The sequence below is a fragment of the Stylophora pistillata genome, chromosome 11 (genome assembly GCF_964205215.1).
Source record: "Stylophora pistillata chromosome 11, jaStyPist1.2, whole genome shotgun sequence".
NCBI lineage: Eukaryota > Metazoa > Cnidaria > Anthozoa > Scleractinia > Pocilloporidae > Stylophora > Stylophora pistillata.
Genome location: NC_142529.1, coordinates 2,266,537 through 2,291,236, shown reverse-complemented (window position 1 = coordinate 2,291,236; position 24,700 = coordinate 2,266,537). Strand labels below are relative to the sequence as shown.

General features: G+C 38.0%; 1 protein-coding gene across 2 annotated transcripts; it reads left to right on the top strand.

Annotated features, from left to right (window-relative positions):
• Nucleotides 1-525: 525 nt before the first annotated feature.
• LOC111340010 (SWI/SNF-related matrix-associated actin-dependent regulator of chromatin subfamily A member 4) lies at nucleotides 526-24,700 on the top strand. 2 transcript variants are annotated; one of them, XM_022946769.2, is made up of 41 exons: nucleotides 526-619; nucleotides 1,414-1,488; nucleotides 1,804-2,368; nucleotides 3,787-4,090; nucleotides 5,102-5,228; nucleotides 5,472-5,578; nucleotides 5,970-6,210; nucleotides 6,811-7,118; nucleotides 7,624-7,797; nucleotides 8,499-8,616; nucleotides 9,381-9,544; nucleotides 9,637-9,703; nucleotides 9,850-9,960; nucleotides 10,246-10,374; nucleotides 10,960-11,073; nucleotides 11,205-11,255; nucleotides 11,497-11,559; nucleotides 12,335-12,442; nucleotides 13,023-13,109; nucleotides 13,446-13,492; nucleotides 13,606-13,683; nucleotides 14,107-14,171; nucleotides 14,760-14,947; nucleotides 15,416-15,550; nucleotides 15,785-15,880; nucleotides 16,116-16,163; nucleotides 16,397-16,474; nucleotides 16,772-16,807; nucleotides 17,418-17,498; nucleotides 18,881-18,991; nucleotides 19,146-19,250; nucleotides 19,459-19,489; nucleotides 19,568-19,646; nucleotides 20,464-20,572; nucleotides 20,982-21,083; nucleotides 21,378-21,404; nucleotides 21,686-21,823; nucleotides 22,199-22,238; nucleotides 22,483-22,568; nucleotides 22,733-22,834; nucleotides 23,779-24,700. In XM_022946769.2, exons 2-41 carry the CDS (start codon nucleotides 1,432-1,434, stop codon nucleotides 23,851-23,853), a joined length of 4,752 nt encoding a protein of 1,583 aa, XP_022802504.2. In that variant the 5' UTR covers nucleotides 526-619; nucleotides 1,414-1,431; the 3' UTR covers nucleotides 23,854-24,700. The 2 variants fall into 2 exon arrangements, with proteins under 2 accessions (XP_022802504.2, XP_022802506.2); XM_022946771.2 differs by lacking the exon at nucleotides 16,116-16,163.

Genomic DNA, 24,700 nt, shown 5'->3' with positions numbered 1-24,700 from the left:
TCACCGTGCAGTAATATGTAATCTTTTCATTTTTTCTTTCCGTCTCTCTAATGAAAATTTAACTTTCGTTCTCAGGTTGCCTCTCTTTTGCTGAGAAAGCCTTCAGTTAAGAACTGAATGCCAATGAATATATCTTTACGGAAACAGTAGTGAAGAAGTCCCGAGGTTTTAACGGGATTTTAAGGTCTACGGTATCGATGTTTTCTCGAAGTTTGAAATTTTCAGATAAGAATGGCTATAAAATAAAATGTGTAAGCCGGTTTTCTTGCAGAAAAGGAAACTTAATTCACATCTCTTTACTATTGTTTTCTTACATTGCTCACTAATGAACGTTTCAGCATAATTAGGTAACGGAAGTTTGGGTTTAGGTGAATGCAACCCAAATAAACTTTCCAAAAAGACTGAAAATACTCTGAAGGTACCTAGAAAGAGGCGACATTCGAAATTTCAACGTTAAAATAAGTAGTGGCTAGGGTGGGGTAAGGAGTTGTTTGGCCCTGTTTTAATTCTTCAAGACGAGGCTAGTGTACATGCGCTCTCCAGACAAAGCACCATGGCGGAGACTTCATGATCGGTAGGTGAGGACTGTTTTTTGACAAAATCAGCTCTGTTTCACCAGGTATGGACTAATTTAACCTTCAAAAACGTTTAGTCTTAAATAATACGTTTCATTTTACTTTTTTGTTCCGCTAATGTCTGTGATAAAGTGTAGGTTTGTTTGTCAATGCACAAATAGTGACTGTGGCCGTACGCGATACGCTGTATGCGGTGTGTATGTCTGGAAAACTTAGTTCGTTTTACGTCAGCTGACCGAAACATCTCTTAAACAGAATGAAATGCGAATGTTTTTTATTAGATTTGTATGTTTCGATCACCTTTTGTTCGCAGAAAAGGTTGGTGTAATTCATTTGAAATTTGCAAATCGATTCTGTTTTAGTCAGATCAGATCAAGTTGAATCGTGGTCTCCTATCTAAGGAACGATGAATAAGATTTGTTTCAATTACGTTTGGTTGATTATCCTTGTGAGAAACGAGCTCACATCTCTATCAGTACTGGTACAGATCGGAAGGAAATTAAACCACAAACTAGATCACGAAGGATACCGCTTGTTTGCTCACCGCATGTTTGCATCGTTTTGAGAATGTCGAAATTGATATTTTGTCTGTTCTTTTTTTTATACATACGATCAATTGACCTTCAGGACAAAACAGGAACTCTTTAACGACATGTAACGTTAGGGCATTAAATTAAAATGTTTTTTTAAGAATTCCTTTTGTTGGTGTTATTGTGTTTACCATGTACAATTTTAATTTGCTTCAGTATGCCATTCTCATTTGACAGTACCTGTAGATAAATTAATTGAATGAAAAGTAAGGACTGTATTTAGTGATTATATTTATTGTGACTGTCAGGAAACTTTGACCAAAAAGATGGCTTCCATAGCAGGATTTCAGTACACTCCTGAGAACATGCAAAGGCTGGAAAAGGTGACTAAAAATTTGGTCTCATTATAAATGTGAGGTTGAAATTCTTGGTTATTTTTCAACTTTTTTTGGCATGTTTGTCAACAAAGACATAGAGGTAGTTATGGTTTATTAAAAATATCAGATAATATAAGAACACCCTAATTTTATATCAAGTATGGTACTTTATACAAAATCTTAAAAGCAAGCTCCATTGAAAAAGAAATGTACCTACATCTTTGTTTTGATCATCTTCAGCAGACAAAATCTGTTTTATTTCTACTGTTACCTTAATTGCATTTTAGTGGCACATGTTTTAACAATATGTCTTATTCTCAGGCATTGCAAACTATGCAAGAGAGAGGAATGGAATCAGATCCACGCTATGCACAGTTGATGTCATTGCTTAGAGCAAAACCTGCTTCTGTTGACATGCAAGATGCTGGCCATGGTCTTCAACTTCCTCCTCCTTCCATGTCAATGGGTTTGGGAAATATACCACCAGGGACTGGAGTGGGGGGAGATATGCAAACAAGAAATTCCCCAGCTCCCAATTTGTTGTCTCAAGCCTCACAAAAAGCTCACAGTTTCTCCTCTCCGCAATTGTTACAGCTCAGAGCGCAGATCATGGCCTACAAACTCTTAGCTCGTAGTCAACCTCTTCCAGAACATATACGCATTGCTATTCAAGGCAAGTCACCTTCTGCAAAACCAGCAGGGTCAGGTATCCCTAGTAGTGGTGTTCCACCTCAGTCAAGTCAGTTACCCTCAAGGACTCAGAATCAACCTGGAAATCAGTCAGCACCTCACAGCCAGGCAAATATTGGTGCAGGGAGCTCTGCGACATCTCCTGCTGTTCCTGTTCCAAACCAGACAGCATATAATGTCCCTGGAATGACAGCTGGTAGGGTGCTAACTTATAGTGTAATTACATGGAACTATATGTGTGTTCCGCTAAGTGTGTAAACATTTGGCATTTGTAGTTAAATTTTTTCTTTTTTAACAAAGTGATCAAAAAAATAAATCAGGCAAGTTTCAAGTCCTCATAGAGACTCGAGTTTTCCTAATCATATGCTTGCAATAAATGTTTGAAATCTTTCTTCTACCACTAAGCTGAAGATTTGCCATCTTCATGATTACTCTACCATATTTTCCATTCAGGAGGCCTTCAAGTTTTCTAAGCTTGTAGCGTTGTAGAGGACACTTGTCAGACGTGAATCTATTACAAAGTAGTGCAGGGATAGGTGTTCATCAGGTGTCAGTAATGGAAGAATTCTCTGGCTGTTAAGAAGAATTCTCTAGCTAAAGTTCACTTTCCTGAGCTGTCTTTTATTTGGACAGAAAGAGGATATGTTTTAAATTCTCTTGTTACTTTATGCTTTTATGAGTAACTCTTCTATGTTAGTTCAGAGAACTTGGTAAAGGCAGGGCTCGACACTCACTTTTCAACTTACTAGCCAAGTGGCTAGTTACAACTTAGATGTTATAACAATTTCAGTTTGGAAATCGAAAACCACTAGCCAAAACTGAATTTCTACAAGTCTGTGGCTAGTTGGCTACCATTAGTGTTGAGCCCTGTATAGGATCAACTGATAATCCCCTTAAATACATGAAAAAATTTCTCAGTTCTGATTGGTTAAGATGAATGCAGTTTTCAGTTAATTCAGTGCAGAAGAGAGTTAATTCAGTGCAAAGAAAGAAACAAAACAGACGTTCTGATTGGTCAGAATGATTGGTCAATGTCAATGTGAAGGTCAATGTGAAGGTCAATGTGAAGGTCAATGTGAAGGTCAATGTCACTTGCACGGTTTGAATAAATTATTTTTGCATGTGATGCGCGTGCTCTTCTTCTGCATAGTTATGAGAAGCTACCTCATATTTTTTCATGTATATTACTAATAGATAATCACATGTTTTTCTTGTGCAATATGGAATAAATAAGCACTTGTAAATTTTTTCAAAGACCACAAATTGCACTCGCCCTACGGGCTCATGCAATTTTGTTAGTCTTTGAAAAAATTTACTTATTTATTTGCAAATTGCACTCGAAATCATGTGATTACCTATACAAATCAATATTTTTGTTTTATTCTCATCACTTGCCTGCTTGACTTTGTATTGATATTGTTGGGAGAAATTATGCTTTGATCACTCATGGGAGTTAAAAGGTTAATGAAGACCTTCTACTTAGCCTGCTTTATGGTCTGGCTTGTCCACAGATTCTCTGTCGTGGCTTAGTTGGTTGAACATCTGAATTGGCTGGGGTTTGAGTCATATTAGGGGACTTGAACATTAATTCATAATTTTACCTTCTATAACCAGCTCAACAGCTACAGAGTAAACAGGCAACAGGAACCAGCCAGTCAACAACTCCTGCATCATGGGAGGCAGCCAAAGGTGCTGCTGCCAGTGCTATTGCAGCAGCAACACAGCAGCATAAGCTCAAAGAGCAGCAGCGGCAAGCACTTGCACAGCAACAGCAGCAACAACAACAGCAGCAGCGCAAGGTACAGACCCCAGGGACCACTCAAGGAGGGATACAGATGCCTAGTAAGCCTCGCTTGGCACCAGTGGCTAAACCTGTTGGACTTGATCCTGTTACTATTCTGAAAGAAAGAGAAAACAGGTATGACTACTCCCAGCTCTTGTATTAACTAATGTGGAGTTACACATGAAGCCATCAGAGGGTTCTGCCACCTAATCAAGGCATTGACTCTCCCTTGGCTGGGATGTTCTGTCAGATGAAAAATTTGATTGGCAACACAACATTGACAACAGTCTAATTTCTACTTATGAATAAAGGCTGATAGTTTCGAAAGAAACTGTTTGGGGCTGCGTCGGTGGGAGTAACGAAATAATTTGGATATATCAACAAAGTTGAAGTGGTAAATTGGCCACCATAACGATTACAAAAGCTGACGTTTCGAGTGTTAGCCCTTCATCTGACGTTTCGAGCGTTAGTCCTTCATCGGAGCCCTTCGTCTTTCGCTCCGATGAAGGGCTAACGCTTGAAACGTCAGCTTTTGTAATTGTTACGGTGGCCAATTTACCACTTCAACTTTGTTGATATATCCAAAATAGTTTCTACTTACATTAAGCTACACCCTTTTCCTCGAAACTCATAAGAAAACCCAGTGAGTAAATAATGATACTGATAATAGTTTCAAGCCTTTTTTTTTATAAAAAATCTTTTTCTGGAATTTTTTTTAACTTACATAATTTGTACATGTAATATTTATGGTAGATTTTCATATCAGTGACATGGAGAGGTACACTGGATATGTATAAATGTGTTGTTTGTATAAACTTTTACGAGATTTGATTAGTAGTTCTCCAGCATATATTTTTTTTGGAAGTAATTGTCTCTCAGAGAACTTTGTATTTTTTATCAGGGTTATTCCTTATAGCTGTGTAAATTTGTGTAACCTTACTAGTCACTTATTGAGAGTGGATTTGAAAATTAACATTCTTTTGCCACCATTATACTGACCACAATAATTTGAATTTTCATTCACATTTTTAACATGCATTGTAACTCTGGTACAGCTAGCTTGTGCAGTGTAAGTTGTTTTTACTTTACTGAAGTGTCACCCACAATAGTGTTTCTTTGTGCTTCCTCCTTGCATTATTTGTTCAGAATCCAGGCCCGTATTGTACAGCGTATCAGAGATCTGGAAGGTCTTCCAGGGAGTATTCCTGATGATCTACGAATGAAAGCCATGATTGAATTAAGAGCACTCAGGCTGCTTAACTTCCAGAAACAGGTTTGTTTACGAGAATATTGTAATGTTTTGTGGAGGAAAGTGTTGCTTTTTAGCGTTTCTAATAGCTACTAGCTACAACACGTGAAGATGGCGACCACTGTTTCTCTAGACTTGAATCATTTCCTTTATTTTTAATGTTTAATTTATTGGTAATACTTTAAAAAGAAACTACAATCAAGACTCTTGGATTGTAAAGGTTTAACAGAAGGTTTTAGTGAATCAATATATTCTTTTTGTGATTAGTTAAGAGCAGAAGTTGTGGCCTGCACAAGAAGAGACACTACACTGGAGACAGCTCTTAATTCAAAGGCATACAAACGAAGCAAGAAGCAGTCCCTGCGTGAAGCAAGGTATGCTCTAAAGCAGAAATTTTTATTGATGTTGTGGTATTCTCTAAAGTGACAAGAAATAATATAGGAAATGTAAGTACTGAATGATCAGAAGTACAAGTATGACAGGAGGACATGTATGTACATAAAGACTTAAAATTATGAATTGGAGGCACTGTGAAAGAGATGTTTGTAAACTTACTTCAAGCAGTTAAAAGATTTCCATACTGAATTGTTCATGTTGAGTTTAGATAACACAAGACTGACTTTGCTGAATCAATAATTATTACTTGTAAAAACTCAGAATAATGCTCTATTGTGGTGTCTACAATCAGTCTTTATTAGTTTCTGTTAAGGAAGTGCATTTTTTTCCCCGTGATAAAACCATATTTTGAAACTTCTTGTCCTTCAGGATTACAGAGAAACTTGAAAAGCAGCAGAAGATGGAACAAGAACGCAAACGTAGACAGAAACATCAGGAGTACCTCAACACAATATTGCAGCATGCTCGTGATTTCAGAGAATATCATCGTTCCATCCAATCCAAGGTGGTGAAGCTTAATAGAGCTGTGATGAGCTATCACTCCATTACAGACAGAGAGAAGAAGAAGGAGGAGGAGAGAATTGAGAAAGAGAGAATGAGAAGGCTTATGGTATGTTTTTTTGTGGTCTGTTTTAGATGCCAGCATCACAGCACATTTTGTAGCATGAATTATGTAATGTTTGATTTGAAACATGACATAATGAGTCTGGTATAGATGGGGTAGTTTAAGTGGAATTTTAAATTGAACTCATTTCAAACTAGATTGAATTGCCAAAGTTATTAAACAATTCTTTTTTCATATTCAGTGGCAAACTTGGTAAAAAGTTATTTTTACTGTTTTATTGACATGGTTGTGCTTATAGTAATAGATAGATTCCATGTTGCTGTATGCTTGGTCAGTAATATTTAAGCGATGACATCAAAATGTGATAAGAACAAAAAAGTGGTGTGCAAGGTGCAACTGAGTGTGCTACTCTTGTTCCCATCAGATTTCAACCTCATCTTTGATCTGTTACTGAACAGATGCACAGAAACACAGAATCTGTCTGGTTTTCATATTAAAGACACAAAAATGTATCAATGACAACATTATCTATGCATCTGTCCTCCATTTTATCCTAAGTAAACAACCAATCACAATGTATACATAATTCAGCTCATCATATAATAGATAATGTACAGAGTACATCTTATTTTGTTGTGACTACAGGCTGAAGATGAAGAAGGCTACAGAAAACTGATTGACCAGAAGAAAGACAAACGTTTGGCATACCTCCTGGGACAGACTGATGAGTATGTGGCCAGTCTTACAAAGATGGTACAACAACACAAGAGAGAACAAAGAAAGAAACAAATGAAGGAAAACAGGAAAAGGAGAAAGTCTGACTATGATGATGACGAGACACCGGAGGGTAACAGGCATGTGCCAGTGGTTGACACAGAGACTGGTATGGTGCTTAAAGGTGATGATGCCCCCATTGCTGACAATCTAGACTCATGGCTGGAAAGTCATCCAGGGTATGCAAGGTTTTCATTTTAAATCTAGTGGCTGTAAAATACGACAAAGGGACAAGAGGTTATTCTCTACTAAATACTGCTTAATCAACACTCTGTAATGGAAGTATTTTAATTTGCATACAGCAGAAGTGGGAAGTGGGTGCTTGGAATATTCAAAAGCTTTTTATTTTTACAAGTAGTTCTACAGCTTAAAAATCCTGACCCCCCTTGAAGAGTATCTTTTGTATTGATTGTGGAAGTGCAACATAATGTAGGGAAAGAAAGGGGAAGTGGATGAACTGAGATGCTTATACACCTATGGCCAAAATTACAAGTATTGTTGAAACAGGTGTTCCAAAATTCTGTCTACAGTGTAAAGTGCCCTCCAAACAAAGAACGACACAGGTATCTTCTTTTCCCAAAGAAGGAAAGCATGAAGTTATGGGAGAGATATTAGATGTTGACACTCTATCTGATTCTAAAGAATTTTAAATCTCCATCAACTTTCTCTACATTTGTTTACTAGATATCAGGTGGCACCTCGTCAAGAACAGGAATCTGATGATGAAGAAGAAGAAGAAGGATCAGTTGAAGATGCAGAAGGTGATGAAGAGGCTGATAAAGAAGCTGATGAAAAGAAAACTGAGAAAGAAAAGAAGAGAGAAGAGTATGGCAAGGATGAAGAAGATGTTGAGGAAGAGTGAGTACTAAACGCAGGGTTTTGATAAGAGTAGTGATAGACTGATTGCCTCTATGCACTTCACTGTAAATTTTTTTACTTAAAGATAATGTTGTCTTGGTCTTTTGTCCTTGAAGTGTGACCATAGATCATAACTTAATCTGTTGCCAAATTTGTTACCAAATTTTACATGGATCTTTATGAATTTAGTCAAAACTTTTGAGGCATTCAAAGTGGTAACATCTTTGCAAAGTCAGTCGACAATGTACATAACGATGATACCAGTAAGCAGCTGGCACTTTTGATGTCAGTGCTGTTCAAGGTGACTCTTCCAAAATGAGAATTGTATTTTGTAACACCTGTACCCTGTGCATGATTCTTAGTTATATCTTAATTAGTCTCAGACTATTTCCCCCCCCCCTCCCACATGTCTTTGCAGTGCATGATTCTTAGTTATATCTTATTTAGGCTCAGACTATTCCCCCCCCCCCCCCAATTTTCCCTAGCCTAATTCTGCTGACGACAAATTTTATGCTATTTATTCGTATATTTTATGCTATTTAATCGTATATTAATATTTAGTTATTTATTATTTCATCTATATTATCTTGTTGTGTCCTTACTTAGTGGTTTTATTACTGCTATTTTATAATTGACACATGAATAAAGTTCATCATCAAAGTTCATCATCACCCTTAACTTCAGAGTTCTGTTGCTTTCAGAGCTGATGATCCAACTGTTCTGGAAAGTCGTCAGTATTATCGAATTGCACATAGCTTTCAGGAGGACATCACTGAACAGCCAACTATTCTAATTGGTGGAAAACTTAAAGAATATCAGGTATGTTTTTTTTAATAAAAATAATCCAACAACATGAAACAATGTTTTAAAGCTTTTTGTGTTTTTCATATTTAACAACTATTCGCCGAAGGTGAGGTGAATATCGTCGAGTAATGCCCGAGACGAAGTCGAGGGGATTATTCAACAATATTCACCAAACCTGAGGCAAATAATTGTTTTAGTATAATTTCAGAGCTGAACAACAGAGAAATTTCTAAAATCATAACATTTTAGTAACATTTATTAACGTTTTATTGTAACATTTTATATAAACCACGTGGAGCGGTTTATATAGCGTCATATAAGGAACTGCTCGACCAATCAGATTGCTGGAAACTCTTTGCTCAGCTCTGAAATTGTACTAAATATATATATAGATATATATACATATTCATTTAGACTACAGTCAAATTCTTTATCGAATTCAACATACATTTTTACTTAAGTGTTGGCTCTGAGAACTTAGTGTTTATCATAATCTTAATATTGTAAAAAAAATAAAAAAATTACTGTCTACCCTCAGTGGTGTTTACAGCACACAGGCTAGTGGGGCTGAGCAAATCGGTGATTTCCAAATGATTAAAATGTAACATACTCCTAACATGCAAGTAAATATTCATGTATGTGATATATATGTGTGTACGTGGTACTTGATGGAGTTCAGATATCATAGTGTCACTGCTCTACTTTGATTGCAAGAAATAAAAATTTTAGTTAATTGTTGTGGCCTAATTTGATTTTTGTAAATGTTGCCTTCTTTTCAGATGCGAGGTCTTGAATGGCTGGTCTCATTGCACAATAATGCTTTGAATGGCATCCTTGCTGATGAGATGGGTCTTGGAAAGACTATTCAGACCATTGCTTTGTTTGCTTACCTAATTGAAGTAAAAAAGCTCAATGGACCTTTCCTTGTCATTGTTCCTCTCTCGTAAGTACAGTTTGCTGCAGAATCTTGAAAAGTGTTTTTGTTTTGTATTATTTTTACTGATCTCTGTTGTTGTATACATATGCATTCTACAGGACACTCTCAAACTGGTTGTTGGAATTTGAGAAATGGACACCTTCAATTATTGTTGTAAGCTACAAGGTGAGACTAGATTTCTCAAAAACATCTGGTTAACCAACTGTTGGTCCAGTTTGGGGCTTGAACCCACAAACTCCTGCATGACAGTCCAGCGGTCTTCAACCTGAGTGTGCCAGGTGGCTAATCAATCAGCTACTGTTTTCTTGCAGGGTTCACCCAACATGCGCCGTTCAGCTGCATCTCAAATCAGAGGAGGAAAGTTCAATGTTGTACTTACTACTTATGAGTACGTGATGAAAGACAAGTCAGTCCTCTCAAAGGTGGGCTACATTCTGTTGAGTGTTAAGATCTCGGTTACTTTCCTTTCAGTCAAAAGTGTTAGCTGAAAGTGTCTTAAAATTTGGGGATGCATTTTGAGCTCATCTTTTTATCCTGTAAGTGATTAGTTTTTTTTATTGTGTGGCCTTGAATGGAAAAAAAAATTAACAAGTTCTTTTGTGTTGTATGTGGTGAAAAGACAAACTCCTCTAATGTCACCCCAGATGCTCTTGCAAAGGTATCATGGCAATGGACTTTACTCATGAAATTATTTTGTTCAAAATCAGGTGCGCTGGAGATATATGGTGGTGGATGAGGGCCACAGAATGAAAAACCATCACTGTAAATTGACCCAGATCTTAAACACACATTATGCCGCCCCTCACAGAGTACTGTTAACTGGGACTCCTTTACAGGTCTGTCACTTTGCTTTTATTAGTTCAAGCCACTTTAAACCCTCAGCTGTAGCATCTCTGTTTATCAGCAAGGTCTGTTTTTCCTGACCACTGTCATCGCTTACTTGTATGCACAAATATATATACCACTCATACAAAAATGTATGTATTACAGGATTTGCTAGCTGCTTTTATTTATTAATGCTGTTCTTAAATGTTTGCACTATCTCAAATGTGTAGATACACGTTACGTAGTAAGTTCCAGTGCGCACTTTTCAAAGCCTGTCAGGAAACTAACATGTTTGTCAGGTGTCGGAGGTGTGCAAAATTAAACCAGGATTTCGCTAACACCATTAAAGATTACATCTTGATGAGTGGGGTTTGATAGTAGAACCTGGAACACGATTGCACATGTACAACAAATATTAGTCAAAATTATACTTGTACTCCTATATAATCAGTCCTGATTTTTATTGATATGAATGTGCAAACAAAGTAGAAGAAAATTAATGTTATGTTTTAGGAAGTGAGCCCTTTTGAGCTTATGTTATTTTTGTCTGTTTTGCTAAATCCTTAATTGCTCTGTATCTTTTTCATAAACTTTAGAACCGTCTGCCAGAGCTATGGGCATTATTGAATTTCCTACTTCCAACAATCTTCAAGTCTTGCAGCACTTTTGAACAATGGTTCAATGCACCTTTTGCAATGACTGGTGAAAAGGTAAATACATCATTTACAGCAATTCTCAGACTTTCTCCTTGTTTTCCATTATTTTGGAACTCATCATTTGTATGTACATATATCTGTGTACATTGCTTTAATTTACACCTTTGTGTTTGTTTTGAACGTAGGTTGAGCTTAATGGTGAAGAAACACTTCTGATTATTCGCCGTTTGCATAAGGTGAGTTGTTAACTTGGAATGTAAAATCGACCATCCTTTAAACAGGATTTAGTTAAGAATGTAAGCATGATTATTCTCCACATTCAAGTGAATAATAGCTCAGAAGTTCAAAATTTGAACAGAGAATTCTCTTGTCTACACTGCCAATGAACACTCGAGTAAAACCTTTTTTTGCAAGAGATACTTGTAGAAATAGTGTCACCCAAAATCAAACAAACTGCTTTCAATTTGTTTTCAACAGGTTTTGAGACCATTCTTATTGCGTCGTCTGAAGAAAGAAGTAGAATCACAACTACCGGAAAAGGTACATTCATGTAAATGGCACCAACAGGAAAAATCAAACAAGATTTGAAACATTAATTTTTTGCTGATGGTTTCACATCCAATATATGAGGAATGAAAATACTTGCTGTTTCTTTATTTTAGCCTTTCCACTTCCAAAAAGTGTCTGTAAGGAATTTCTTCTTAAATTTTTAATACATTGTCAGATGCGGGACTTGATGAGCAGAAACATAAACATCAACAAGGAATATTCGTTTGATTCACATACAATGTTAATTGTCAGAGCTAAACTGATAAGAAAATTATAGCAGGTAGTGAGAACAAAGTATTAGGGACCTTAAGCAGTCAGGATGGCAATGCCAAGGAAGACTCCGATTAAAAGATGAATTTCTACTCTTAGTTAGAATTTCAAACATGGCTGCAGGAGCTTACTGTCTCATATGGCACTACAGCTCAACTTCAGCATAATGTATAAGAGTAGCGTTGAGTTCCAAATGAAAATTAAAATAATTTGCCGTCGCGGTTTCGGTTTGCAGACGACGCAAATTTTGACGATTTCACATTATTTTGTATAGGACGGCTAAGAAATGTACAAAGTTTCAAAACACAAGTGCTGAGCTATTGTTCTGTCAATTAGATCTCTTGTTTTTCCACATCCTCATTGCCATCGCTGTCGTGGTTGCTTAAGGTCCCTATTTCGCAATCCAAGATGTGTTCTATTGGTTTTGTTAAAAAATGTGTTGGAGTTAACCTTTCCTAGCCTAACATACCGTAATGTTTTTTGTCCCCTTAACAAGGTGGAATATGTAGTCAAATGTGACATGTCATCACTTCAGCGTATTCTTTATAATCATATGCACAAAGCAGGAGTACTGTTAACAGATGGATCAGAGAAGGACAAAAAGGTCTGTGTCTTTTCTTTTTTGTGTTACTTTTGGTTATTGGGGAGAACTGCTGCACTCAGGCCTTAGTTAGTATAGAAGATTCATCAGGAAGGATAGCATAAATTAAATACACACTAAACTGTAGGATTTATAAATGTAGTTGAGTCTACAACAATCTTTTCAGTTGATATCAACAGATTAAGTTGTCAAAACAAAACTAGTGTAAGTGCTAGATTGTACAGTATGTACATGTAGAAAGTAAACAAGGAACAAAAATGAGCATTTTCATTAATGAAGTAATATGTTGTTTCCTAAAAGTTAAGAGTAACTTTATTCAAAGTTCATTAGCACACTGTTTCAACCATGAGAGAGCAACATGTAACCCATGTTCTTGAATCATTGGTGTACAAAGTGTGCTACATTGATTCCAACCCAGAGCTATAGTAAACCCTCAATAGTTACATAGTGCTTTGAGTGGGTTTAGTGCTAGAACCTGGAATATTTCCTTTGGGGAATATCGTATTATTGTAAAGCTGGCATCCATGTGTTGGACTGTAAAGCCTTGCTGACGTGGGTGTTTTTGTTCATGTAATCGTGGTAGGGTCGGGGAGGAACCAAGACTCTGATGAACACTATCATGCAGCTGAGAAAGATTTGTAATCATCCTTTCCTCTTCCAGCATATTGAGGTAAGCATGTGTCTGCCATACTGGTACTTTGTATTTACTCAGATTTACCTCTGAAGAAATTCTATAACCCTTAACACCCATTAGTGTTGATATTTTCCATACTCATCTCTATACGTTTTCAATCAAAGCTTCAATGGTGATAATCTCCTTTATTCTCTTGATCCTTAATAGATGATTCAGCTGTATTACTGTTGGAAGAAATTACATGTTGGTCACTCTTAGGGTTTAAAGATTGAGCTCAGTTACACATAACTCTTCTCTAATTGTGGGGCAACGTTTGTTGACTTTGTCTTATATCTCCTTAAATTTCTTTCTCATTGATTTTTATTTCTGCAGGAATCCATGGCAGAACATCTTGGCTTCCCTAGTGGAATTGTTCAAGGGTAATTATTTCTTGAGTACTTTCCTTTTTCCATTCAATTCCTTTCACTTTAAACTGTTAACTGAAGTATCTAGTTGACAATGTTTTGCTGAAGCTGTTCCTCTGTTCTAACAGTCCTGATGTAGTAAGAGTGTCTGGCAAGTTTGATCTTCTGGACAGAATTTTGCCAAAGCTCAAGAGAAAAAACCACAGGTAAATTTCTTTTGTAGTTTCTATTTTTAGTTTGTGATTAATATACATCATACTCATGATATGATCTATATGTTTTGGCTTTATCCTGCTATGAGAGAAAGTAAACATACCTTCCCACCTACCCCACTCCCCCTTGTCCTTTCCTTCTTTCCTTTCCTCCCCCCCCCCCACTCCAACCTGTTCCCCTTAAGTTCTTTATTCACAAATTTCATCCAAGTTTCAGGTGTTCAGTTGTACTTTGTGTTGTGGAAAAGACAATTTTACTCTTTCACAGTTTTGAAATATTGTAAATGTTTGCTGGGTAGACATTGTATGGTGTAAGAAGAGATCTCTGCCATTGTAGAGCTTTATGTGCTGTTTGCAAGTAGCAAGTTAATTTTTAATTTCATTTTTAATTATATCACTTATATTGCTCTCTCCCAGGGTGTTGTTGTTTTCCCAAATGACTCAGCTGATGACAATTCTTGAGGATTATTTTAACTGGAAAGGTACCTGTACCTGTAGTTTAAGTGTATGGTGAAAAGTGATGCTAGTCTGTTAGAGGAAAAGTCAACTTTATTTTAAAAGAACCACAATATTCCACTGCTTAATTTCCTTTGAACATCACTACATTGCTAAGCAGAAAAGCCACGAGAAGAAAATAAAAATTAACGAGAAGAAATACAGCTGTAGTTTGACTTGTTACAAACTCAGTGTTAAAAGTTTAGTAAATGTATGGCATACCTTGGAGAAGAGTGCAACATATATAATAATAAAGAAATAATAATAATAAATAATAATAATTTAGCAATGGACATTCCACTGGGTGGCTCTTCTTGTCCACTGTTTCCAGATTGAATTGGAAGTTGGAATGTTGGTTTTTGCGGAGGGAGGAAAACCGGAGGACCTGGAGAAAAACCCTCAGAGCAAGGACGAGAACCAACAATAAACTCAACCCACATGTGATGCCAGGTCCGGAAATCGAACCCGGGCCACAGTGGTGGGAGGCGAGTGCTCTCACCACTGTGCCGTCCCTGCTCCCCCTATTTAGATCTTGTATGTTATGTTCAACATTATTCTCTGAATTTCTTGTTAAGGATTCCCCTACCTCCGCTTGGATGGTACAACTAAAAGTGAGGACAGAGGTCAGTTGTTGTCCCTGTTCAATGCCAAGGACTCCCCTTACTTCATTTTCTTGCTGAGCACACGGGCAGGAGGACTGGGACTGAACTTACAAGCTGCCGACACAGTGGTGATTTTTGACAGTGACTGGAACCCACATCAGGTCTGTCACTGCTGAAATTACAAGTACCTTTTTCAATAAAATCAAAAGTCTCTGTAGATTATTCGGATCTAATCATTTTTGTGCGTAATTGGCTGGTTTGTGACACACCAGTAGAACAGGGATAAATTTTTCGCTTTTCAGTCGAGCATACGTAACTGCTAGGCATGCGTGAAGGGTGAATCACGCACGAGAGGGGGAGCTGCGTGCGTGAATTTTGTGTGCTCCTTCCCTCGCGTGTGACTTACCCAGCGCATTCGCCTGGATTTAGCCTAAAAGTTGCAAAAATGCCGTGTCGTGTTCAGTCATTGTGCTACCAACAAGAAAGATCTGGTGGAAGGATTAGAATAAAATGTACTATCGTTGGTTTTAGTTTTTTGAAAATATCTGGCCAATCATTTTACTCCTCTCTTTGTCATCAAGAAATTGTAATGAATGACTTTTGAACTGTTGGACACTTTGTGACTCTAGGATCTCCAAGCTCAGGATCGTGCACATCGTATTGGCCAAAAGAATGAAGTTCGTGTTCTAAGGCTCATGACAGTGAACAGTGTTGAGGAGAAGATCCTTGCTGCAGCGAGATATAAGCTCAATGTTGATGAAAAGGTTAGTTTTCCAATCAACACAAAATTTTATGTATTATTAGCTGGCACCCAAGTGAGTTCTCTGCTGGTCAGTTGGTTGGGAAGTGAACAATGGGCCTGCCTGGCTGGTTTTGGATTTCTGCGCCAGGAACATGTTCAGCAAAACATCTCTCTTTGGCATAATCGTTTCGACCACAGAGTAACATCAGAAATAAATTGGATATATATAAGTGCTTTTTGTGTTGTTTTTGCATAGGTTATCCAAGCTGGCATGTTTAATCAGAACTCCACATCAAGTGAACGAAGAGCTTTTTTGATGGCCATTCTAGACACCGAGAATGACGAGGATGAGGTATTGTACATGTCCTGTATGTTCATGCTTTATAACAAGAACAGTTGCCCCAGCTGAATTGCCTTGACGTGGAATTGGCTTTGTTTGCCAAACCGGAAAGAGGAGTGGCATTAGAGAACTGCGGAATTCAACTAGCTTTTGTTATAAATAATTATGAATTTGTTCTAGTAGCAACACAATACAACAAAGCAAGTTTGGAATTGAATTCACATCGCATTTTATTTCTGTTTCTTAGACTTCACTGCTAGGCGACGAAATCAGCAGGCCGCAAAGACAAGAAAAAGTATGAGGAGCTCCACAAAAACTAATCAGATTTTGGCGTTTTTCCCAGAATTTAAAAGCGATTAGCTGATATTTGTATTGTTAGCTTTTACATGTGGTGGTCATCTGGAACAATTACGGCAATCACGAACATCTCGTACATTAGAGCATACAATCAAAAGCAATCCGCTCCTCTCCTCCTTCCCTTACCAATGAACCAAAGCTCAGAATCATTGATGTTATTTGAAATTACAGGAGGAAAGCGAAGTGCCAGATGATGAAACCATCAATCAAATGATTGCTAGAACAGAAGACGAATTTGAGTTGTATCAGGTAGGACCAGTTTGTTTCACACTTCATGCGCGAACGGGGCAGAATTTCTTCTTACAATTTCAATACAATACCGAGCAAACAAGAGATGAGAATAAAGAGGAATAACAACAAGGCGATTGTTAGTTGATTGAATACTAAATTCTCTGAACTAACATCATAAGAATTGTATGACAGACAGTAAGGAGAATTACAAATGAGATCTTGGGAGTGAAAGAGTTAACATGGGTGTTGATTTCTCTGTTTTTTTTTTGTTTTTTTTTTTGTTTTTTTTTGTTTTTTCATGTTCGTATCGTACAGCGTATGGACATAGAAAGGCGAAGACAAGAAGTCAGAGTAAGTAACTCCTGTTGTTTATTATCTTGGCCGTGATTTTGCATGGGAATAAATAATAACTTTTAAGGGCTCACTTTTGTCAAAATGAATAAGTAGATCCAAATAGGCCCAAAGAGTTTGGAGTTCTTGTTGAGATAACGTTACATGGAGCAGTGCGAAACAGTGAAAGTGAACAATAACGTAGAAGGGGATACATAACACCGCACGACATCGTTGAAGTGACTGAATCATTAGTGTGCCGAAGTCTTGATTGAACAGTCTACATGCAAATGTTAGCCTTGTTTTGTGTGATTAGGATAGACGCTGCGTTCAATGACAGTATAAACTCATTCATGTGTGGATCACTCAAGTGTACTTTACACCAGGACTACCCTAGTTATCTCCTTCACAGTTGTTGTTTTGTCTCGCCACGCACCACATTTTGCATGACGAGATCCAATTCTACTTGCGGAGTTTAGTATCTTCTCCTCCCCTCCCTCCCCCTCTCCCCCTCTCCCCCTTTCCCCTTTCCCCGCAGTAGCAGAATCTTTTTTCACCCAATTACGAGCTTTCTGAATTAACCAAGCTGTAACTGTCACTTTGCCACGTTTTATTTTGTTCGTCTCAACAGGAAGCAGGTTCAATTCGTCGGCGCCCTCGACTGATGCAAACGAATGAACTGCCTCGCTGGATTGTCAAAGATGACGCTGAGGTGAGAGCTGTGTAGAAACGTTATGAGTACTTTGATGTCTCAACAGTGGGCTTTTCGATGAAGTGACGTAAAACCAAGGTAATCAGAACGGCCAATCGTGAGGAAGGAAAATACCCTTAAGAGTCAATCAGAACTGAGAGTAAAAACAAGTATACTGCCTAAAGCGCGGGAAAACGCGAGCGACCAAGTCGCGATTGGTTTTGGTTTTGCACCTGATTGGTCAAGAGAGTGGTAAGAGTTTTCTGGACTATGGTGGCCGAGAACTGCCATTAAAAATATTCAAATTTATAGGAATTATTTTTGTTATTTTTGTTTTAATTTCTATTTATTTCTCATTTTCCTTTTTAAAATAAAAGCAACTGAAAGTAAAATGTAAAATAGAAATAAAATGAAACCAAAGATAAGTGAAATCAAATCAAAATTGAATACTACCCGGCCGAGCGCTGCCACTAGGTTTTTTTTTTTTTTTTTTTTTTTTTTTTTTCTTCGCGGTCGGAAAAAAAAAAGTTGTACGTTGCAGAATGCTGCCACATGGTCGAGGGCTGCCAAACAAACCCAGAATGCACTACCATCAAAAAGTTCATGAGAAGCAATTTCTGGGTCGAATAATTCATACCCCCATCCTTGTATGTCTAGCAGTACGAGTTTTTTGTCTGACTTTTCATAAGAAAAATGGGTTAGACATTGAGCCCTCTGACCCATAACATCTGTTTCCTCGACACAACAATCACCAGTATTGTTTAAGTACTTGGTAAATTGCCCACCAACAATCTCCTCCACAGTCACAATCTCCTCACAGTCTCCTGCCCTCGGCCGGGTAGTATTTAATTTTGATTTGATTTCATTTATCTTTGGTTTCATTTTATTTCTATTTTACATTTTACTTTCACTTGCTTTTATTTTAAAAAGAAAAATGAGAAATAAATCGAAATTAAAACAAAAATAACAAAAATAATTCCTATAAATTTGAATATTTTTAATGGCAGTTCTCGGCCACCATACTGGACCAATCACTGAGCGGAGTAAAGCAATCTCGGATTACTTTGGAAAATATCGCTATGAGATAATTCATTGTGTCAAAGTTCTCTTAAAATTATATATGAAATATGTTTTAATAATGTTTCTCAGCGCACTGCTAGAACCTGACAGTAGTTCTTCGTGCATGTCAGGCGTACGATGTGTGCAACAGTAACCCAGGGGCTCACTGACACCAACAGAAAATTGAAATTCGATGAGTGGTGTTTGACAACAGTAGACTCTGGAACACAAGTTATGATTTTCACAGAAATACATTTTTTACCTTCATTGTAGAGGTGTCTTTGAATGTGGGAAAATTGAAATTTGTCACATTGGTACATGTACTTGATTTCTTTGTTGTACAGGTGGAACGCTTAACTTGGGAGGAGGAAAGCGAGAAGATTTTTGGCCGTGGGTCACGTGTCCGTAAAGATGTTGTTTACTGTGAGCATCTGACAGAGAGACAATGGCTGAAGGTAATCAAAGCAAATGAAAAGAATCAAAACATGCCAAGAGAAGATTCTCTCTTGCAGATACTGTATATTATAGGAAAGCCAACAGTGGCAGACTTTTTACCTTATCAGTAAAGGCTGCACTTATTAATGCATTGTTTGATTTGTTTAACTTCAGGCCATAGAAGACGGAAGGCTGGATGAGGTGGAAGAAAAACAAAAAGTGAAAAAGTTATCAAAGAAACGAAAACATGATCCTGGGGAAGAGGGCGACGTGCCAAAGGCAAGGAAACTTTACAAAAAGTTTCATGATATAATTTGGCCTCCTTTTTATGTCTTTTTCACATAAGTTAAGTTACACATAAGTTATACAGTTTCCAAACACCCAAATACAGTTTCCAAACACCCAATATGGGCTTCTCATAAAACTGCTACACTCACAACTAATTGGAATTCAAAAAAGATAACACAATGTTATTTTTCTTCGTTAGGTAAAGAAGAAGCGAGGACGCCCACCAGCTGGTATGATATTCCTTTTTACCTCTAACACAGAAAGTGTCCCTACAGTTTGCAACTTACAGTCGTTTTGTCTCTCTACAGTTAAACTTGCACCCAATCCCCCGGAGCTAACAAAGCAGATGAAGAAACTGATGAAGTACATTGTGAGATACGTGGATGAGTAAGTAGGAGATAATCTGATGCTAGATGCCGAGACAGAGCTGAATAACGTATACGCGTGCGCCAGGTTTTGCCGCGGAAACACGGATTTTGAGTCATTCGCATGGTTGATTTCCTATTCTGTTGCTTCGAGGCGTCGCTTTCCTTGCCACTTTTCTTTTACAGAGCAACCTCCAAAAACTTGGTACACCCCCTAGAAATTTTTAGAAATTAAATTTCTCCTTAAAAACTCTGGAAATAGGAAAGTGCCTTCGACGAAAACAGAGTTCCTCGGTTTTAAAAGTCAGCCCTTGTTATTTTCCGCTAATTTCGCCAAATTTTAGACCTTGGACACTTCAGTCCGCTTTGTTGACCGCATGCCCTCGGACGTAGCATTTCATTATTCAGCTCTGTCAAATACCGAGTGTTCTGCTGATGAACCCTCCACACCCTAACGTCAGTATGCATATTCTCCATACTCTTCTCTATACATTTACTAAGGTACTGTCAAGGAGAATTTGTTCAACAATCAAAAGTTCATGATCGTAACGTTTGATTCAAGGGTGATATTGTAAGGAAAAATAGGCCATTTTACAGTTGTGTACTTAGTTGCCAAGCCTTTGATTTGGAGTGAGGCTGAAGGTGACCTTGTTGTGATAGAGACTAGTATCTGATTAGCATGATAACAAAGTGATTTACATTTGAAAAACAGCAAGGTTTGTATCAGAACAAGGTCACCCTTAGCCTCACTCCCATTCAGAGGCTTGGCAACCAAGCATGCAACTGTAAAATGGACTATTAGATGCTAATTACTATTGTATTATTTTGGTCGTGCTCAGTTCCACGTCTCGCAACCTGGCCGAAATCTTCATGGTTCTACCCACGCGCAAAGAACTCCCAGACTACTATCAGATCATTAAGCAACCTGTGGACATCAGAAAGATTCGTGTAAGATACTTTCCGTTTTATGCTTGTACTGGTTTAACAGACCATTTCAGAGATACCGAAAGCATTGGTCTCAAAATGAGGGAAAGGTCAAAGTCATTGATATGAAAAAAGGCTCAGTACTGTTTTTCTCTTGTTCAGAAAACTCTCTTCCTGAAGAAGGGTTTTGCACTTGGCTTCATTTGAAAGAGATGGGAGATGTTTATTTCGGTGTTGGGCCAAAAAGATTCGAGGAGGAACTCACTGTTTCTTTTCGTGTGACCCACCAAAGTAAATTCATACAAGGGAGAAAACTACTTTAGAAATCTTTAGGAATACTTCGTGGTAAAGCTTTATTTGGAATTCACAAGAATAATTGTCTTGCTTATTTACTTTATTTCTTATTTGATTTATTGTGTTATGTGCTTTTCAGGAGAGAATCAACTCGCACAAGTATCGCACCTTGGATGACTTGGAAGAAGATTTCACTCTCATGTGCAAGAACGCTCAGACGTATAACATTGAGGGCTCCATTGTATGTTTTAATCTCCGAATTACTCTTGCAAATTTATTTCGTTTTGACTAAGATGCCAGACATGTCGCAACCGACTAAGTAGCTTGCGACCAGACCTCATCATCAGTGTTTCCGGACGCACGTTTCTCCGCCCGCGGGAAGATTGGAGACGAGTCGAGGAGGGGTTTGCTGGGAGTCTGGCACTAATAACTCCTAATCAGTTCTGGACACCTCGCATACTTCTCGTCGGCTGCGCAGCCCTTTGCGCACAGGGGATAGTAATACTAACGATATTTCTAATTCTTTTAATTTCAGATCTATGAAGATTCCATCAAACTGCAGGTATGTCAGTAATAGTGTGTGTGTTTTCTGATGTCCCGAATGCAAGCCCTTGAGAAGTACTTTCTTTTCCCGTTCTTCTTTTGCAAGGAGTTGCAAGATTTTTTAACGAAGTTTAAATCACCAGTGTAACTAAACATCTCTTTTCTTGTTACAAACTTGTGAATTCCCTTTCCCCCCACAGTTTGCGCAGAAAATACTGAACCAGTCGGTCAATTTAAACATTGAAAGATTCTTTCATGGATATAGTAAGTCCTAACGCGTAATACATTCTTTTGTTCTAGTCTATTTTCACGCATGCTCGACAAAAGATACAGGGTGGCGAGGACTTACAGCTGGCGCATTCGTCTGCTGCGGAACCGGAAGTGGAAAGTGAGAAAGAAGCTAGTGAAGGGGAGGAAGAAGACGACGGTAATGATTCGGTAAGAAATACAGTATCTTCTGCTAGATGTGGGCGAGATGCAGAATTGTAAGATGGGCATGAGTTAGTAGAGTGCTAACATATTCGTAGCTACATGTACCCTGTGCCTTTGTGTGCTTGCGGACTGTCTAGAATGTTGCCACCCAAGCAAAGAGACAAACAGACCTTGGCTTGTGTTACTCTGTATTTCGTGACTTCTTATTGGCTCCGTAATGATGATCTATTTTCGTTATGGTTGGCTGTTGACTGATTTGATTTTGTTCTAAGAAACTCCATCGGGAAGCCCTCTACCAAGCTAATAGATAGTGTGTTCTACCTTGCTGATAAATACAATTTTTCTTTGCCAATGTTTGTTTGTTTTTTTTTTCTTTTTCAGGATGGTGAAGAGGCAGAGTCTGTAGGATCAGACATTGAAGGTCAGAATATTAACTCTCCTAACGCTTTCTAATACTTGTCCCTCTGGTTCTGTGGTGAGGAGGATTTTTTTGAAACAAGTCATCATTTCTCATTCCTTTCATGAAGCATGAAGTGAAGCATCTTCTCCCCGTCGGAGGGTGGGGTGGGTAGTGGCAATAACCATTAGGTGTTATGAGTGACGTGGTCTTAAACACTTTCCTTAACCCTCCCTTTCTCGTGTGTCATTGTCTGTGATTACTTTAGGAGGGAGCAGCCAATCATCCTTAAAGATGCGCATTAAACTCGGCAAGCAGTCTGTGGAAAAAGCCAAGGTTGAACTCGGTGGCGTTGTAAGTTCAGATTTATTTTATTTACTTTGAAGTTTCGTGAATACTATCGAGGCCTGCCTTGCAATCCTGAAGCCTTCTCTTCTTTTACAATCTCTGAAATTTCATATAGAAAAAGAAAGGTGCTCTGAAATGACCCTTTCTCGTGTTTCATATAACTTCCGCAGAAGAAAAAGCGCCGAGGTCGTCCGCCACGAATTCGACAGGAACCGAGCGACAACGAAATTGAATCGTACCCGCCTTCGGAGAAAGGTTATAGTAGTGAAGGGGTGAGTGAAGTGTATTTTGCTTTGGTTTTAATCAGATATCTTTCTCGGGTTTTTTATTTTCAGTTTTTCAGTCGTTATGTAGTCTTCCAATCCATAACCCTTTTACTCCGGAGATCTCAATAGTAATTCTCCGTACTGTATGCTATACAACTGTTAAGATCAGGGTTCGTACGCGTCTTTAAAACCCCTGAAAACCCTTGAATTTCGTTTTGGGTCCTTGAAAGTCCTTGATTTTTTATTGAACAACATCGAAAAATATCTGCTTTTGTTTTGCGCCATCGGTAAACCCAAAACATAGATGTTAACAGAAACATTTTTCTTGGTTTTGAGGTAAAATTGTCATTACAAAAAGTCCTTGAAATTTCTAAGTAGGGTCCTGGAAAGTCCTTGAGAAGTCCTTGAATCTTTGGCCTGAAAAAGTATACGAACCCTGTAAGATATTAGTTCTCCTCGTTTTTATTTTTCTTTATTCTTATCACTTGTCTGTTTGAGGTTGTGTCGTTATTGTAGGGAGAAATTCTGTCTTGGTCACTCATGCGAGTGAAAGGGTTAGCTGTATACGCTCCGTTTGGGAATATTCCTTCTTGTTGTGTGTTTATCCTCCCAAGCCTACTTTAGAAATGCAGTCTTATTACTTGAAATATCATAAGGAAACTTAGATGGTAGGAAATTGTCCCCAAGACTCGAGATAATTTTCCGCCTAACGCCGGTCAACTTGTCCGGTCAAACCTATTTTTGCTCGGACACAACCCAGTTAAAATCCAGTTTTGGCAGGAGAAACAACTATTACAACTTGAATATCTTAATAAATTCCATACCCCCCCCCCCCCCTCTTTACAAAACAAGTATATTTACCACCCTTCGCATATCCATCGGGTAACTTACGCTGCAACAGTGCCGTTTAACGCGTGCATGTCAATTAACATCGCTTTGTTCTTCAACAGGAGGGTTCTGATCGAGAAGACTACCCCGGCTCGTCACAAGAGATGGCTGCTTCTCCTTCACAAAAGAAACGTTAATGAAAACACTCACTCTTGGCTCGTAGTGGATGTTAACGTATGCAGTCACTTTGGAGAGAACTCTACTTATAGAAGGCGTTGTAGTGGTTGACAGCCTTAGCCATAAAAGAACTCAATTGGAATTCAGCTACAAGGTCACTAAAAGACCTTTTATCCTGTAATCATCCGTCTGGTGGACTTGAGCTTCTGTTTGAGTAACATTTAAATGTATTTGTAGTTAGTCCTTATAAAACACAGAGGTTATCGAAGGAACAAATACGGGTTTTGTTTGGTGGCACGAGGACATCCTTGCGGAGTGTTTAAGAAACAAATTGTATCCAACATCCTTCAGAGTGCAGAATTACTGAAGGTTTACCTGTTTCAAAACGCCTGTAGCACCAATAATTTTTCAAGTATTTGTCCGGGAATATCTAATGTTTTCATTTATTTGTTTGTTTTCTTATTGTCCACTGTGACTAGTTTCCGCCATGGGCACAAATCGCCCAGTTAATTGTGGGTTATTTTGTAAGTTTGTGTCGCCTAACTGAAATGAGTTATCTGAGGTTAAGTCTATCAGGGTCATGTTAAGTGAGTTAGGGCCATGTTTGTTTGTATTCCCTTTCACAACTCCACTGTTACTTGCTATTTTTTGCAGGTTTATTTCCTCGGATGTAGTTATGTAGTGTTAGTGTAAATATTTCATTCCTTAACAAAACGTTTCCCTTGAGGTGCTTGGAAGCTTGCTGTAAGCACATGTCTTGGTTTAATTATTCTTCTTTTCTGTAATGACTTTGTCTGCAAACTGAAGTTATAGCGGTCATAGTTTATAACAGAGAACCTGAACTTATAATAAAACCGTCAACTTTGA